The sequence below is a fragment of the Mytilus galloprovincialis genome, chromosome 13 (assembly GCF_965363235.1).
Source record: "Mytilus galloprovincialis chromosome 13, xbMytGall1.hap1.1, whole genome shotgun sequence".
NCBI lineage: Eukaryota > Metazoa > Mollusca > Bivalvia > Mytilida > Mytilidae > Mytilus > Mytilus galloprovincialis.
The window spans coordinates 40,467,111-40,484,078 of NC_134850.1; the positions used below are offsets into that span (position 1 = coordinate 40,467,111).

At 30.9% G+C, this 16,968-nt stretch overlaps 1 protein-coding gene across 5 annotated transcripts in view; it reads right to left on the bottom strand.

Annotated features, from left to right (window-relative positions):
* LOC143056987 (cilia- and flagella-associated protein 74-like) overlaps positions 1–13,963 on the bottom strand; it is a 43,420-nt gene extending 29,457 nt beyond the window's left edge. For all 5 annotated transcript variants that reach the window (XM_076230205.1, XM_076230209.1, XM_076230206.1 and 2 more), the window contains exons 1-16: positions 13,881–13,963; positions 9,948–10,098; positions 7,705–7,839; positions 7,270–7,368; positions 6,477–6,581; positions 5,723–5,896; positions 5,081–5,191; positions 4,512–4,614; positions 4,050–4,207; positions 3,560–3,692; positions 2,928–3,041; positions 2,040–2,157; positions 1,595–1,716; positions 1,167–1,286; positions 714–832; positions 60–126 (exon numbers count right to left, since the gene is read on the bottom strand). In XM_076230205.1, the coding sequence (XP_076086320.1) occupies positions 60–126; positions 714–832; positions 1,167–1,286; positions 1,595–1,716; positions 2,040–2,157; positions 2,928–3,041; positions 3,560–3,692; positions 4,050–4,207; positions 4,512–4,614; positions 5,081–5,191; positions 5,723–5,896; positions 6,477–6,581; positions 7,270–7,368; positions 7,705–7,839; positions 9,948–10,093 (1,824 nt within the window). In that variant the 5' untranslated portion in view covers positions 10,094–10,098; positions 13,881–13,963. The remainder of the gene's footprint in view (positions 1–59; positions 127–713; positions 833–1,166; positions 1,287–1,594; positions 1,717–2,039; positions 2,158–2,927; positions 3,042–3,559; positions 3,693–4,049; positions 4,208–4,511; positions 4,615–5,080; positions 5,192–5,722; positions 5,897–6,476; positions 6,582–7,269; positions 7,369–7,704; positions 7,840–9,947; positions 10,099–13,880) is intronic.
* Positions 13,964–16,968: the final 3,005 nt, after the last annotated feature.

Sequence of the window (16,968 nt, forward strand, 5' to 3'; positions counted from 1 at the left end):
ATGGCATATATTATATACAATGCAAAGACCATAAAAATCAGTTGAACTAAAATATTTACCATTGGTTTAAAAGTAACCATCATCTCACAAGTCAAACCAGCAGACATCTGACCTGGTGGGTCAAACCTGTAAATAAATGTATATTGTATATTGTATTAAATTTTATATTTCATATTTTATAGCAGTATTTGTTGAATTACCTGTATTCCATATATTACATCTTGCAGAATAAATGGCAATAATTTGCTCAATCTTCATAGCACCTGATATCACCAACAGTATTGGTCAGTCTTTAGTTTTTTATGTTGTGTCTTGTATCGGTTATTCATCTGTTAGTTTTTCTTATTTTTTAGCCATGCTGTTGTCAGTTTATTTTTTAGCCATGCTGTTGTCAGTTTTTTTTTTAGCCATGCTGTTGTCAGTTTTTTTTTAGCCATGCTGTTGTCAGTTTTTTTTTGACTGACGAGTTTGAATTTCCCTTTGGTATTTATCGCCTGTCTTTAACAAAGGCTGGGAATAAATACAGTGAAAATTCTGAACATAGGAAGGCTGAATAATACATACATTCTAAATGCTGAAGTCAAACAAATAAAGTTAAAGAAGTAGTATTAACATACATATCACAGATAAGATATACAATTCATGTAATTGAACTGCTGAGGTAACACAGCTACAAGACATATTCTATAGCTCTGTAACCAATCCTAACTTACTGTATTTCTATAAAGTCTTTAAGATGTTCTGTAATGTTGATGTATTTACAGTAGTTCACAGTGTAGGATACATTAGTCAGGGTTACTTTCTTTTTGTAAGACTTCCCTACATCAAAGTCCTACAATCAAAATATTCACAGAATTAATAAAAATATTTAATAGTATTGTAAATTGAAAATGGGAAATTTGTCAAAGAGACAGCAACCAGACCAAAGAACAGTGTTTGTAAACTTTTCCAATCTGGGCAAAAAATCTTTTTCAAAATATTGGAAATTGTTCTTCATCAGATAACACCTGTGTTTTTTGCAGTTAATTTCAGCAATTTAACCTAGTTGTGGTTTAGTAATAGCTGAAACGAAAACTGTAAACCATTTTAAATCTTTCATTAGTTATAAAAGGAAAGATCACTGAACTAAACTGTTAGCTCAAATCATAGGTTCTAATAACACATACCTTGAAATGGATAACATCAGGCTTGCTATAAAATGGACATCCTTGGAACTCTCTGCCAGCAGCTACTTGTTTTACAATTATACCTGATCTGTGCTTGTCCAATACTTTGTTTAAAATTTCCTGTAAAAGTAATGGTACTTTATTTTTCTTGTAGCATGCAAAAATCAATATCACAAATTAAAGAAAATACATTTTACTTGGAAATCAGGTTATAGGCAGTTATGTGTTGATTTGATTTCAATCAGCCTTTTGACTATCAAATATTTTCTTAATCATATCCTACATTTCATTTTTTATGATGATGTAATATTGTTCTGCTATAAATCACATTTGAGGCATATAGATTATTCAGCATGAAAAGGGAGACAATCTATTTAATTTACAATTTTGATACTAGAGGACATTGATAGACAAATATTTAAACATACCTTTTCCATCTTACTAGCTCCTGGTAGTTTCACTGTATTAGTTTCACTTGGTACTTTGTAAGGTTTGTGTTCACTCCACAAACCCTGAAATTCTGGCTGAGCAAGATCTACTTTTCTTTCATCTACAAAAGGGAGATAATACCATAAACACAAATCTTTCTTCTGAGATATAGCATCCTATATACATGTACAATTTCAATACATATTTTATTGGAAAATTGTCTCCGATAGTTGTATCATTGGCAATCATACCACATCTCCTTAAATTTATATAGTCCTTCTGATCACTAACACAGTCTAGTATCAACTGATAAAAAGTTTGAATCCTGGATAAATCTATTCAATATTTTACACAAGCAATTCACAAGTAAATGCAATTTTATAAAGATATTCATAATTTTAAGAAAACTGGATATGCTTGTTCATTGTTCTACAGATTACCTACCATCGCTTTCTCCATCCTCAGAATCACTAGAGTCAGGTATTTTCTTCTCATCAGAACTAGATGGTCGGACTGATTCTGTTTGTCTTCGTTCACTGTCAGAATCATCTTGTTTTTCTAACTGTTAGTTAAGAAAAAAAATTGAAATGTCATTTATTGTATAATGCCAATACAGTCATAAATAAAATTCTACATACAAATATTGTTATCATCACAAACAAAGCTTTATACAATCTATTACAAATATGTGTAAGTACAAGATATATCCTTCAAAATTATTTACTCCTTCCCTTCATGATATCATAATTGTACATCAAATATTTTGGGGGGAATATGAAATAATAAAAAAAACTCATTTGTATTGCTTTGAAAATAAAGTTGTTAGTGGTTGTATTTGATTTTGTTGTTTGTTGCTCTTTCTATACATAGATGCAGTCTCATGGCAGTGTTTGGTTATGAGTTTGCGTCTCATAATTAATTCATAAAGGAGTAGCACTTTTGTTTATTATATTCATCTCTTTTAATCATATACTGTAAACCAACTTATTTTCGCGGATACTTTATTTCGCGTTATACCAATTCAAGTCCATTTCGCGGCTTTTTAAATTCGCGATTTTTTCATTTAATTGATGTAGTTTAATAAAGATTTGCCTATTCACGACGATTTAAATTCGCGTCATTTTTCTACTCGCGGAAGTCGCCAAAAAATAAATCGCTCGCGAAAATAAGTTGGTTTACAGTATATATATTTATGATTAGGGTGAATGCTACAAATTTTATCATAAAATAAAAGCTTCAATCAGCAATGAAATAAAATAAATATTTTTAATATCATAATTATAGACATAAAAGTTCTTTCCCTTTATTAGTGGTAATAGTATGGTTAGTTACCTCATCCAATAAGAAGTCTACTTTACTGTCCCTTAGCTCTGTCTCATCAAACACAGACGACCCAGACATATCTCTCATAATCTTCAGTGGTTTCTTCTTCTGAGCACTAACAACCTATAAAATATCAAACTTTTAAATAAATTTGCTCTTCTATTGAATCAAAGAGTAATTGCAACTAATTGATTTTAGTGATTCACATTATAATCTGTCAAAGAAACAAACAGTGTTCATTGGACTGAATTAATTTCACTCAATTCAAATCCTCATGAATGCATAAAGTAAGTGAAACTTTTATTGCCAACTATACAGTATGGGTTTTTATCATTGTTGAAGGCTGTATGATTGCCTATAATTGCTTAAATCTTCTAAATTTGAACTTTGGTGGATAGTTTTCTCATTGACGATCATACCACAATTTCTAATTTTTAGCTAGATATTCCGCATACAATAATAAATCAATAAATTGTAGAAATAATATAAACTCATATGTAACAAAAAACAAATTCTTTCACATAGTATCTGCATTACAACTATGCATTTCCTTTTTGATATCTTATCTTATATAGTGATTCATAAGTTGATCAGTTAACAAAAAAACAAAAAATTTACAGCAAATATTACATTTTACTAACCAATGATTTTTCTCTCTTGGGATCTGAGAATAGCTGTGGTTGTTGTTTTTTCCTTTTCCTCATTCGTTCTTCTTCCAATAAGATTTTACCCATTATTGTGGATTCTCTGCTTCTTTTTTGAACTTCAAAGTCTCTATAGACAAAATAAAACAGTATATCTTGAAATGTTTTTGGATGCTTATTAGTAAAGACTTTGTATTGCTATTCTCTTTAATGCTGTGGTTAAATATATGCTTATTTCTATAGACAAGTGGTAAGAGATTTTAACTGGAATTAAAAAAGGTCCTCAGTGAAAGTAATTAAAGTGAAAACATTAAAATTGATGAAAAAAATGAAACAATATTCTACTTTAAGGAGTGAACAACAGTGGATGAAAGTGTGATAGAACAAGTTGTTTCACAAATAAACAATATTGAGAAGTAGACTTCACAATGAAAAGCTTTTAATTTTTTTTTCTGAGAATTATTAAAAAAATCAAGTATTTATTTACGATTTATGTCTTTCAAATGTTTCAATCCTCTTCCTAATAAGAAATTCCTGATCAGGATTTCCTCCTTCACTTAGAATTCTCTGTCTTTCTTCCTCTTCCTGTTGCTTTTTTTCTTTATCTAAAGCCTTATCTCTTGCATGCAAGGCTTTTAAATTTTCCTGTAACAAAATTTTTAATTAAAAAAACTATTTTTGATTTTAAATATTTACAAAATTCTTGTTTACTACATATCACCCATGAGTCTTTCATAAATAATTGTTATTTAAGTTACTCTCATAATAAAAAAATTAGTATCTGCCTTAAAATTTAAAGTTCTGTTAAAACGTCGCGTTTATAGCTAGTGGACTTTCAGTAAAAAGACACCCCCCACACTTTTATACAGACGAATTTGTTAAGATTTGCTGAAATATTACAGATTTTTTTTCAGCAAGCAATTTTTCATCAATGTTAAAATATCTATACCCTGTTTGAGGTGATATCTGATTTCAGCTTCAGTAACATGTCCATCTTTTTATGCATATTTTCTTTGTATCTAATATTTTCTTCATCTTGTCTTTTCTTCATTCTAAAACAATGGACACAATTCATAATACAATATTGTATCTTAAATGTACATAGTTTTCCTGAAAGTAATCATTTCAGTTCAGATTGTTATTGAGGTCATTGTTGTTAGAGTTTTGTAAAAAAAGTTCATATATTATAAAGATGTTTTCCTGCAAATTTTAGATTGTAATATTACAAATTCATATATATGCTATATTCATCACCAATCTAATTAAAACACAAGTGCTTTGCTCACAAGGATCTGACAACAGTACAGTCTTGTTTCTTTTCTGAGAATTAAAATATCAATAAATAATTCATTGGCTTTCAATTTCTGAAGGTGTCTATCAATAAAAATAAATCTGATTATTTGGAAAAGAGGTTCACATTTGAATGTTAAACAAAACTTTGGTACAGAACCTTGATCATTTTTTTGAGACATTTTGCCTAATTGTGACTTTTATTTTTGGTGTTTTATTTTGACATACTTTTCCATTGTAGCACTGAGATATTTTTGGTGTTTTTCATGACTTTGTTTTGAATCTTCAATGTGCATCTGCTGTCTTTGTCTGTGATCTTCTAATGCTTCCAATTGTTGTCTGAAATAAGAAGATAAATACATCTGGGAAGGTTCTATAATATTACATGTTTGCATATTTTTTTTATAGATGTGATTTAAATAGATTTGAGTTAACAGTATTTTTATTTTAGTACGGAGGATACAACAGGTTTTAATCCATTTTTTGTCAATTCTTAATTTGTTCAATTACAAATGAATCTGATAATTTTTTTTAATTCAAAGGTAAAATAAACATTTTTTATTTTATGCAGATCTGTCTAATGTTGATTTAGAAACTATTGCCAGCATTATAATTATTTGTTGAACAATGGAAATTAAGGTGAGATTAGTTATTGGGGTGTCTTGAAAGGCTTCTTGTGTAACACAAACAATACAATTAAAAATAAAAAACTTTTTTTGTGAAGACCATAACTTTTACAATACTAAAAACATTACAATAATTTATGCATTAATAGTTTAATAAAAGTAGAAGTACAAGAGGACTTATGATCAATACAACTTTTTGTTTCATTTTTGTAATATTCCTTTTCACTTGACATGTGTTTATTACCTTTCTTTACTTTTCCTGTGATGTATAGCTTTCCTTACTTTCCATTCCTCTTTCTTAAGTCTGTCTAGAGCCATGTCTGTTTTTTCTGTTGCTAACTGATGTTCTTTCTTTACAAGTTCATCCTCAGCAAGTAAAAATTTACCTCTCTCTACCTCAACTTTGGCTAGTTCATATCTGTATAAATATTTGTAATATAATTTAATACTTTTCAAAATAATGTTGTGCATTAACAGTTACATATTTGTTCAAATACACATGAGACCCTTAGACTTTCATGTCAAATTTATAAAACTGAAAATATTTTCAATAACCCATGCAATTAAAAGAACTCAAATCTATACAGTTCAGTGGCAATATAATGAATATATCAGTAGATATGAATAGCATTGTATAAATTTAGACACATTATCTGACATTAAAGTCTTCTATTATGACCTGAGCACGTCTGACTAGGGATAAAAATAATTTGTAAACTAGTTCTATCACTTGATATAAATTAAAAATACAGTGTAACCTGCCTAATACGACACACTAGGGTTTTTCCCTAGGTATGTTTTCTACCCGACTGCAATTAAAAGAACTCAAATCTATATAGTTATAAGTGGAAAAATATCAGTAGATATGAACAGCATTGGTAGAAATTTTGACATATTAACTAACTTTAAAGTTTAAAACTATGACCAGCATGTCTGACACGGATTAGAATAATGTGTAAACTATTTCTAATAAAACAATTACACATAAAATAACCTACTCTTCATTTTCTAGTCTGTCTTGAATCATTTTTTCTAACGTCCTTTCATCTTCTAATTCCTGACACAGTTTAGCATGCTGATCTCTCAATCTATATAAAGCTGACCTAAAAATATTTAAGGAAACATTAAGATACAAAGCAAACAAAATGGTCGATTAAAACAAATGTTATTTCATAAACTTCAGGAGGATGTCTGATTTTAAATAATTTGCTGTCCTTTTACTGGTAAATGAAATTATTTTAATAAAATTAATGATTGTCTCCCTTGGCGGTTTTAATCAATGTGCAGATAACTAAAACATGTATGTCTAATTAAAGATTTCTTTTCCAGTTCTGTCAATTTTAGTATTGATTCTACCACTGCATCTTGTGTGATGCCATATTTCTCAGCTAGAGACAGTTAAATTTAGAACGTGAGGCTTGAGAGTTTTATATAATTGAATATTTATACACAAATAATCAGTGGTCAGAGTGAGTGGTGAAATATCCTCTAGTGGCATACTTATCAATCCTCATTTTTTGCTAAACAGTATTGTTCTATGGCTATGTACAATTTATATAACTTACAGGTTCCATTCTCAAATGTTCTCTTCAAATTTTTAACATATATATGCTTTCTAAGTTATTGCATAAAATACTGAAATGAAGTTTACTTCTCTCAGTTCAACGATCTATAACACATGGTACTTGGAAGTATACTCATCAACTCAAGTAGATATGTTGGTGTAGTAATACAGGCAAGTAAAATTGAACATATTTTTTCTATTTGAGTGATTTTATTGCATATACTAACGTGTTGCCATCTGAATCTGCAGACTGTATGTGACCGAACACTTGGTCTCTTTCTGTCTCTAACTGACTCATTCTTGATCGACATTGCTTCATTTCTTCTCTTTAATAAAAAAAAATATCTATAAATACATGTACATATGCCCCTTATGTGCAAAGGTATTTATAAAGAAATAAACCAGTAAATTTTTTTGTCGTTAAATTTCTTTTGCCTGAGTAGTGATATTGATTGGATACATTTTCAGTCTTGATAAATGGCAAAAATAGTATCATAATGAGGTAGTATTTGAGTACTTTTACACTATCAATAAAAATGCATGATATCACCTTGTCTTTTTTTTTTCTTTTGTGTAGCATATTAATGTAATATGTAAATATGTTATTGATTCTTATTTTTTTGTTAAATTAATGAACATATGTTATATTTAAGATCAGCTACCTAGTTTTTTCTGTCAGATATTGATGATGTTTTACTTTCTCTGTCATTTCATTCAATAAGGCACGTAAGTGGATCATATGTAGCTGTTCTTTTTTGGAGATCTTTTCTTCTAGTAACTCAGGTGTTGGTTCCTCACTGAAAATAAAATGAACAAATTTACCCTCAACACAAAGAATACTTTTAATATGTAATTTGTAGCACAAAATATTTAATTTTACACCAATGGGTCGATGCCACTGCTTGTGGACATTTCATCATGAGGGTATCACCAGCCCAGTAGTCAATATTTCGGTGTTGACAATATTGTGGTCATTTTTATATATTTCCTGTTTACAAAAAATTTTCAAAAAAACTTAAGGATTTTCTTATCCCAGGCATAGATTACCGTAGCCATATTTAGCACAACTTTTTGGAATTATGCTCTTTAACTTTGTACTCGTTAGGCTTTATAAATATTTTGATTTGAGTGTCACTGATGAGTCTAATGTAGATGAAACGCGCGTCTGGCGTATCAAAATTAAAATCCTGGTACCTTCGATAACTATTCCTATGATGTTAGGTGTACTCTCTGTTTTACAAGTACTTGTTTTATTCTAAGCTGTAAGATTACACACATGTTGAGACATGTATATTTTGTTCCCTAATATTTTCAGAGTAATTTATAACATGATGAAGCTTTTTTTTAGGGTACCAAATTACATGCATTGAAGAACAACAGGCAGGCAGAATGAATTTTTGTAGGGTTCAGAAATGGGTACTTGATTTGATAATTTCTTGAACTTTATACTTTATGAGGACCACTTTTCACATTTTAAAGGTATACAACACAACAACGAATCTTTCGATAAAAGCAAAAATCATGAAAATTTAACTTGACCTTCATTAAGTCACAGGTAACAATATCTAAATTTGAAAAGATTTCATCAAAGCTTTTTTCAAGTTTTGGCATGGACAACACTCAAAGTATCACTTTTTGCTGCTTAGAGTTCTACATTTCAACATTGACAAAAATTAAAATCATGAAAATCAAACTTGACCTTAATTTAGTCAAAGGAACTGTTTGGCAGCCACCTGCACACCTTACATCACCAAATTAATGTCTATATATTCCTTCTGAAACTCTGTTAACAAGAGTGCACATGCTTAAATGTCTCACCTTCTTTATTAACCATTGATATTATGTTGATAGCCCTAATATAAAGCTTTATTACAACTGTCACATAAACTTAACATTAACTAAGAAAACTAAACATTGACCAATGAATGAATGAACCATAAAAATAAGTCAAAGTCAGATAAATCATGCCAGGCAGACATGTACATTGAACCAGTATTCCATACAACAAATATAGTTGACATATTGCTTATAGAAAAACAGAACAAAACACAAAAACTTAACAATGAACAATGAAATGTGAAAATGAGGTCAAGGTCAAATACAACCTGCCTGACTGACATATGGATGATAAAATATGTCCATACACCAAATATAGTTGACCTATTGCATATAGTATTAGAAAAAAAGACCAAAACTCAAAAACTTTACTTTGATCACTGAACCATGAAAATGAGGTCAAGGTCAGATGACACCTGCAAGCTAGACATGTACACCTTACATACAGTAATTCCATACACTGAATATACTAGATCTATTGCTTATAGTATCTGAGATATGGACTTGACCACCAAAACTTAACTTTGTACACTTATCCATGAAATGAGGTCGAGGTCAAGTGAAAATGTCTGACGGGCATGAGGACCTTGCAAGTTATGCACATGCCAAATATAGTAATATCCTATTACTTATAATAAGAGAGAATTTAACATTACAAAAAATCTTAACTTTTTTTCAAGCAGTCACTGAACCATGAAAATAAGGTCAAGGACATTGGACATGTGACTGACAGAAACTTTGTAAAATGAGGCATCCATATACAAAGTATGAAGCATCAAGGTCTTCCACCTTCTAAAATATAAAGCTTTTAAGAAATTACAAATGTAGCTAACGTCGCTGCCAGATCACTATCCCTAAGGCTAAGTCGAGCTATCTGCGACAAAAACTATTTTAGTGTCGATACTTGATTTCATGGTGTGGAAAATTATTCATACCAGCCTATATGAAATTTGTATTATGTTGAGTATTTGAATCTGTGAATTTATCTATATCCAAGAACTCCAAAACAAATTAATACATGCATGTACCCCATGAATAATAATGAATCCCCTGGCAGTATGTAACTTACATTTGAGACTCTGCATCCTCTTCGGAACCCAGGTCAAGGTCATCTCCTCCTGCATCCCCATCGTCATAATCAATGATGTCATCATCAAAACCATCATCATCTAAATATTCCTCCCCACCAAACATATGACCATAATCTTCATCCATGACACCTGAAAAAAATGTATATGTACATGTAATATTATTGTATAGTCATGATAGTATTGTAACTGTTAACATATCCTCATATTATGAGTTTTTGTCCTACATTGTACATGTATTTAGAAGGCATTGTGATGTCACATTATCTATTTTGTTAGATGCTGTACAAAATACATATCATGGTCAAATCATATGTTTTTGTATATCATTTTGTTAGGTTCTGTGCAAAATATGTATTATGGTAGAATGATTCGAATCATATGTTTTCGTATGTCATTTGAATGTACATAATACAAGTTAACCATAATATATATTTGGTACATGTACAGAACCTAACAAAAACAACATTATAATTAGCAGTTAGTAATCATCAAAAATCTAATCATAAGAAGAAGATATCTGTTGTTAAGAATAAGGTTTTGGTATTGATGATGCATTTTTGTTTTTTAAGATACACATATAAGCAGGGATCTCCATGCCCTGAATTTTTATGATGACACACGTGCACTGCCTTAGTTGAAATATTATCCACCATTGTTATATGATTCAGTGAGTGCCATCATTAAATATTTAGATCCCCACCATTCTCAAAATTTGTTTTCATATAAACTTTATAGTGTTGAGATTTTAAAAAATAGGAAGGGGATGAAGTCCCCTATAACAGTGTATCCAAAACTCTGTCTGACTGAAGAAATGTCAGACAAAAAACCATTCAGACAGATAGAAATTTTAAGTTATTTTGGTTGAATATATAGAGACAAAGTTCAAATTTCTCTTTCAGTCAATTCTTTATTTTCCTGCATTTGCATATAAATCTCTTTTTTTCTTCCAGTCTCGTTAGTAGTGAGACTTTGAGTATTCCTAACAACAGGACAAGTATTGGAAATGTTACGGTATTTCCGTTTCTTTTTGAACATTTAAATATGTTATAGAATAAAAAAAATGGATACGGACATCGTTCCCTTTCACAGGTAACACCTGCCTCATACATGTATTATTGAGCAAACTTTGAAATGTGTGAGTGACTCTTTGGTCTTTTATACATGTCCATATTTCCTTGAGAGGATGCACAGAGAACCTGTAAATAGGAATCCGGGTCCATTTGCGCCCATTAAAGTTTGCACCTTTCACTTTCTCATCCTACACGTTCGCACACTACATATTCGTGCAGTCTTCATGATGAACTGTTAAATCTACCGGCCCAGAGCTCATTTTTTTAAAATTTTTAGTTGGATTCTGTTGGCCTGTAAATATGATTTTTACAGGCCTGAGAGCAATTTTACAAGCCTAAGCTGCCACTCAGTGTGAAGACTGTTCGCGCCCAATTTTTATTGGTTTTGTGTTTTATGACTTTGTAATCAAGTTTTGGCAGGTGTATTCCTATAAGTATAATCTGTTGTCATTGTCTCAAAATAAAGTTAGACAATGTTTTTTTTGTGTTGAATAAATCTTAATCATTGTTAAAAAAATTATTAAATAATCAGTTTCTAAATAGAGTGAGATTTTGTCAACACTTTTTTTGGTGTGTTGAATAAATCGATCTTTATCATGTTTTGGTTACTGTATTGCCATAACTTTATTTCATTGTTTCAAAATAAAGTGAGATTCTGACGTTTCCTTTTGGTGTTAAATACATTTTAATGTCATTTTGGTTAGTGCATTGCTTTAATATATTGTTTCATATCAAAAGGGCCAGGCTGTTAAACACAATTATCTTTTGTGTTTTTCATTTAAAAGCTTAATTTTTTTACTCATACCAAGCTTAATACATGCAGTATTAATATCAAACCAATTTTAGACTACTATCATGATTTTCTTCTCATTTGCTAATTATTCAACTAAAATTTGCTTTAAAATTGGGTGCCAATGTGTAGAGTGCTAATGTGCGAACATGTAGGGTGCGAAGGTTTGAGGTGAGAACATGTAGGGTGTGAAAGTGTATTGGGCGCAAATGGACCGGATACCTGTAAATAGTTTCACTGTATTATACTTTTATTGGTACAAGAAAATGTCTTGGTGATCCTAAACTGAAGGTTACATAGTCATAGATGGAAGCAAGTTAACTCATACAGACAAAAAAGAAGCTGCATGTAGCTGCCATAATTTTTGTTAGTAATTACAATCAATTGAATGTAAGTGCTTAATTCTTATTGTATTTTAAACCAAAGGGTCCTCCTTGTTAGAAAATAGGATATAATCATATACCGAGGTTGAGACTGAGACAGCACCAGCCATGCCAGTATATGTATGAATAAAAACTCAGATCAGAATAACATGGACAATATGTTAGATATATGTCCTTGTGAATAGTAAGGAAAGTCATCAATAATTCTGCAGATAATGCAATTTTTATATCAAGTGTTGTTTTACATTTTTTGATAAAATTTTTACACAATCAGTGAAACATTCAAAAAGGCTTTGAACTAAATTTTGATTACTGAAAGTTTCAAACAATGACAAGTGTTTTATTTACCAAATAACTCATGTGTTTCTTTGAGAAAAATAATCAAGTGCAATTTTTGGAATTAAAGTGGAAAAAATCCTTTTGACGCACACTGGCGCATGTCAATTGTGAATATACTTACCAAATATATTTTCTTTATCATGATACTATCAAGGAGTACACATCGTAGGAAAAAATGCACAAATTACAGATAAAATAATTAAACCACCCTATTTTGTGTGCATCTCCTGCAAAATCAGTATTAGTTGCATCTATATATACTAAATGAATAATAATGAATGTAAATATTTGGTAAATTGTTTAAGAAAAACCCAAAGTTTTGGTAAAAAAACACCCCAAAAAATGTTGTACCATAACCCCAAAATCAATTCTTATCTTCCTTTTGAGTACTGAACCTTCTAGAACAATTTCATAGAAATCCATTCACTTATACTAAAGTTATTGTCTGGAAACCAAATGTGTCTTCTTGAAAACAGAGACATAATTGTATTATATGTCTGTTGAAAACAACTATGATATGATAAAGCATTACTCGAAAAGCAAGTTTTTGACATACTTGTATTTCCCATTTTCATGCTCAATTTTATTTTGCTGTCATATAATGAAAACTTGAAAAGTTAGCTAGATTTATTCACCAAAGCCCTTCTGAGAGCGCTATAGATATAATAAATTATTTATTCAAAATTTAACACTAGTATTTAGGTTCATCATGACAAATACGACCGAATTTTCACCTAAAAAATACTGTGTACAGACTTACCTGACTGTGCAGTTTGGGAAGTTTTAAATGTTTTTAGATATATAAAAAATAAAATCGTTTTTGATGAAGATCTGGATTCAAAATATTTTTTTTGTCCTCTGCTTGAACAGATATTTTTTTCATCAATTCGGAAATTGAATATTTTTTTTGTTAAAAAAAAAACATACCCCCTCTTGCCTTTTGAACTTCATTGAAACATTAATCATTTCCCTAAACATTTTCCATCTGAACTTTTTATTTTATTTTAGACAAAAACTATATGTTAATGTAGCCTAGGACATTCGTGCTGAACATGCATGAAATATTTGCCACTGGACGTTAAGCAACCAATCAATATATATAGGACATTGTCTTGGTATAAAGCTGGCATTTAAGGTAGCGCCTTCCTCATATTATTATTATGATATGTATGACAGACCCGAGCCCGAGTCCAGAAACAATGCGATTGTAACGATTTTGCAAGTAAACAAGTATAACATAAAATATTCATGAAGGGGGAAACTGCTGAATGATAAGAATGTGTTTAAAGCCTTTTAAAGTGCATTAACACTGAGTTTTTGAACAGAGACCTTATTTTTCCAAAGTGTTTACAATCTATCCGCCATATGTAGCAACAACAATCTCGTCTCAGATCTCGTTAATAACGAGATTTATTAAATAATTACGCTAAAACCAAGCTTGTCGGACCGTCTCTTTAACGGTGAAGTTGGAAAATAAAATTTACATATTTTGATAATTAGTCTACAACGACTCAATCGAAGGTAGCATATCAGTTGTCTTTTTGTTTGCATGCTGTTCTCAATTGATAATTACTCTCCGACGCATGCCTGGTTTAACAATGATGAAGCATCTCTCTAGTGAGTTTCTCCTTGAAGCACTCAGTAGTGGTGCTGCAGGCTATTGGTTCTGATAATTTGTTCCAGTCTTTTATAGTTTGGCAGAAAAATTAAAATTTGTAACTGTCTTTGCTGCATTGGATTTATCGGTATGTTTGTTGATGACTAGACCTGGTGTTTGATTTGCTTTTAACTAGTATGTCAGTATGTGGTATGGCAATTTTGTTGTTTGTTATTCTATAGAACATATTTAATCTGCTTTTGAGTCTCCTTTCTTGTAATGTTGGCCACTGGAGTGTGTTAATCATCTTTGTTACACTTTCAGTAGTAGTTGGAGCATACATATCTCGCTCACGTCTTTGGACTTTTTCTATGGAGTAAATGTGCTCTGTTGTGTAGGGGTCCCAGACAGTGCAGCAGTATTCAAGTTTTGGTCAAATGGCTTGGTATGCTCTGTCTTTGATGGTTACTGAGTTTATTTTTAAATTTCTTCTGATGAATCCAAGGGTCTTATTTGCTTTTGATGTTCTGAATGTGTTTGTTCCATGTTAAATTTGATGAGATAGTTATACCTAAATATTTTGCATTTTCAACTGACTCAAGAATGTGACCGTGCATGTTATAATAAAAACGGATAGGTGTTTTCTTTGTGGTCACTCGAAGTATTTTGCAATTGTCAGGGTGGAACTGCATTAGCATGTCTTCTTCCCATTCGATTGCCCCTTCTAGGTCTTCCTGGAGTTTAAGGCAATCTGATGTTGATTTTATCTGTCGGTAAATGATGCTATCGTCAGCAAAGAGCCTGATTTGGTCACTGTGATGTAAATAATCGGGTAAGTCATTAATGTATATTAAAAATAGTTTCTGAGTATGAGTTTCATGTATATTATCTAATTCCCCATTCAAAATAACTGTACAAGATCCATCAGTAAATAGCCTAGCACAACACGACTTAACTGTACATTTCCAACCAATTTCCCAAGTGTTCTTAACAAATGTCTAACGAAAATTGTGTTCTCGGACAACGATGGCAGGTTTCTCCCTACCATATTCAATTTTTAACGATATATCAGACATCTTTATATGTGAAAAGCTATTCTATTACAAAACAAATTAATTAATTATTGGTGAGTTTTCTTAATTTTAATGAATAATTTAAGTTTAATCTAAAGATTGAAATAACATTGATAAACACAAATAAATATTTAATTTCTCCATAGGCGACAATGATAGATCATGATAGCCTTTTTTGAGATACAGACTTTAGAAAGTTGATTTTTTAACGCAACCTTGCTAGAATTACAGAAAAGTTATTCGGACAGTATTTTTAGGATTAAAAATATAGGTGCCTGAAATGGGAGAAGCTTATTGCATAAGTCGATGCCTACCAAAATTCAAGAAATTCGTATTTCTTTCTTTCCTCTTCTATAAAATCCCTACCTGCTTAGGAATTTTGAACAATTGAGGTCATAATGGATTACACGCAAATTTGAGAATACTCAAAATTACTGGAATTGCATCGGAAAATGAAGGATTATTGGATAGGAGCAGACATTTTGCCTTTCAATAGACCAACTATGAAATCCTCAAAGAGTTGCATTCTCTTTACAACTAGGCATCGGATTTAATGTCCCAATTCTGACCAGACGTGACTGCGTATTTATACAGCCTGCACATGCAGCCAAACGGACGACCAACATTAGCAAGTCGGGTGAAGACAAAGTGGAAAGCTAGTTGAAACTTACAACAGCTAATTAAAAAACTCATGTGTCTAAGTTGAGGTTTATTCAAGTTTTTGTTGATAGAAGTGAAATGATCTGAACCAAAGTTCTAGTTTATAGTTTTCTATATAAGGTAAAATCGTAAAAACATTCAATTCTATCCAATATTCCATTCAATAAGGATGAGAGACTAGTGTACATCTGACATTCGATAATTAAAGAGTTTTGACAACTTCACCGGCTTTCATCTAGACACTAGTATAACGTTGTTTATTAAAAAAAAATATTTGTAAAAAAAATATGTGTGGGCACGTGCCTAAAGTGCCCAACGACAGCTACGCCCCTGCGGCTAAGGAAATTTTTTTTTTGGCCTATGATATAATGCAGAATGCACGAAGTCTCTAATAATAAAAAATTACGGGCGCAAATATCAACCAATCAGAATTAGCCATACTCTTAATTCTAAATACCATGTTAATGCTCATGTGCTTATCATGTATGTACTACTGTGAAATTGTGATTTAATCGAAAAAAAAGTGGGTCATGCCAAGAAGAATAAAAAGTTACGTAATCCTGAAGGAGCCTCCCTGAAGTCAAAACATTTTTTTCTACTTTCAGTTTGCTGTTTTTACTAGGCCGCACCACTTCCAGTAAACATGATATCCTTTCACTTTCCTGGATTGATATCCCCCAAAAGATGCAAAATTTTTTCGAAGTCTATATATATGTTTCCATTCAGCATAAATTTAACCTATAATCAAACAGAAAAAAAATGATTTCAGAAAAAAAGTCAGAAAAAATGCACTATTTTATTTCCCACCATGTTTTGACATGCAACGGAAACTAGGTTAATGCTGAATGGAAATTTAAGACATGAAATATTCAAGTCGTCATCTTTGCAAGGACAACACATGTATATTTGTTTGTATTCGTTTTAATTTGCAATATATGCAATCTGTTTAAAACAGTGAAGTTACTTCAGTGTTGACATGAATATAAATATGGTCATTTTTATAAATTTCCTGTTTACAAAACTTTGAATTTTTACAAAAACTAAGGATTTTCTTATCCCAGGAATAGATTACCTTAGCCGTATTTGG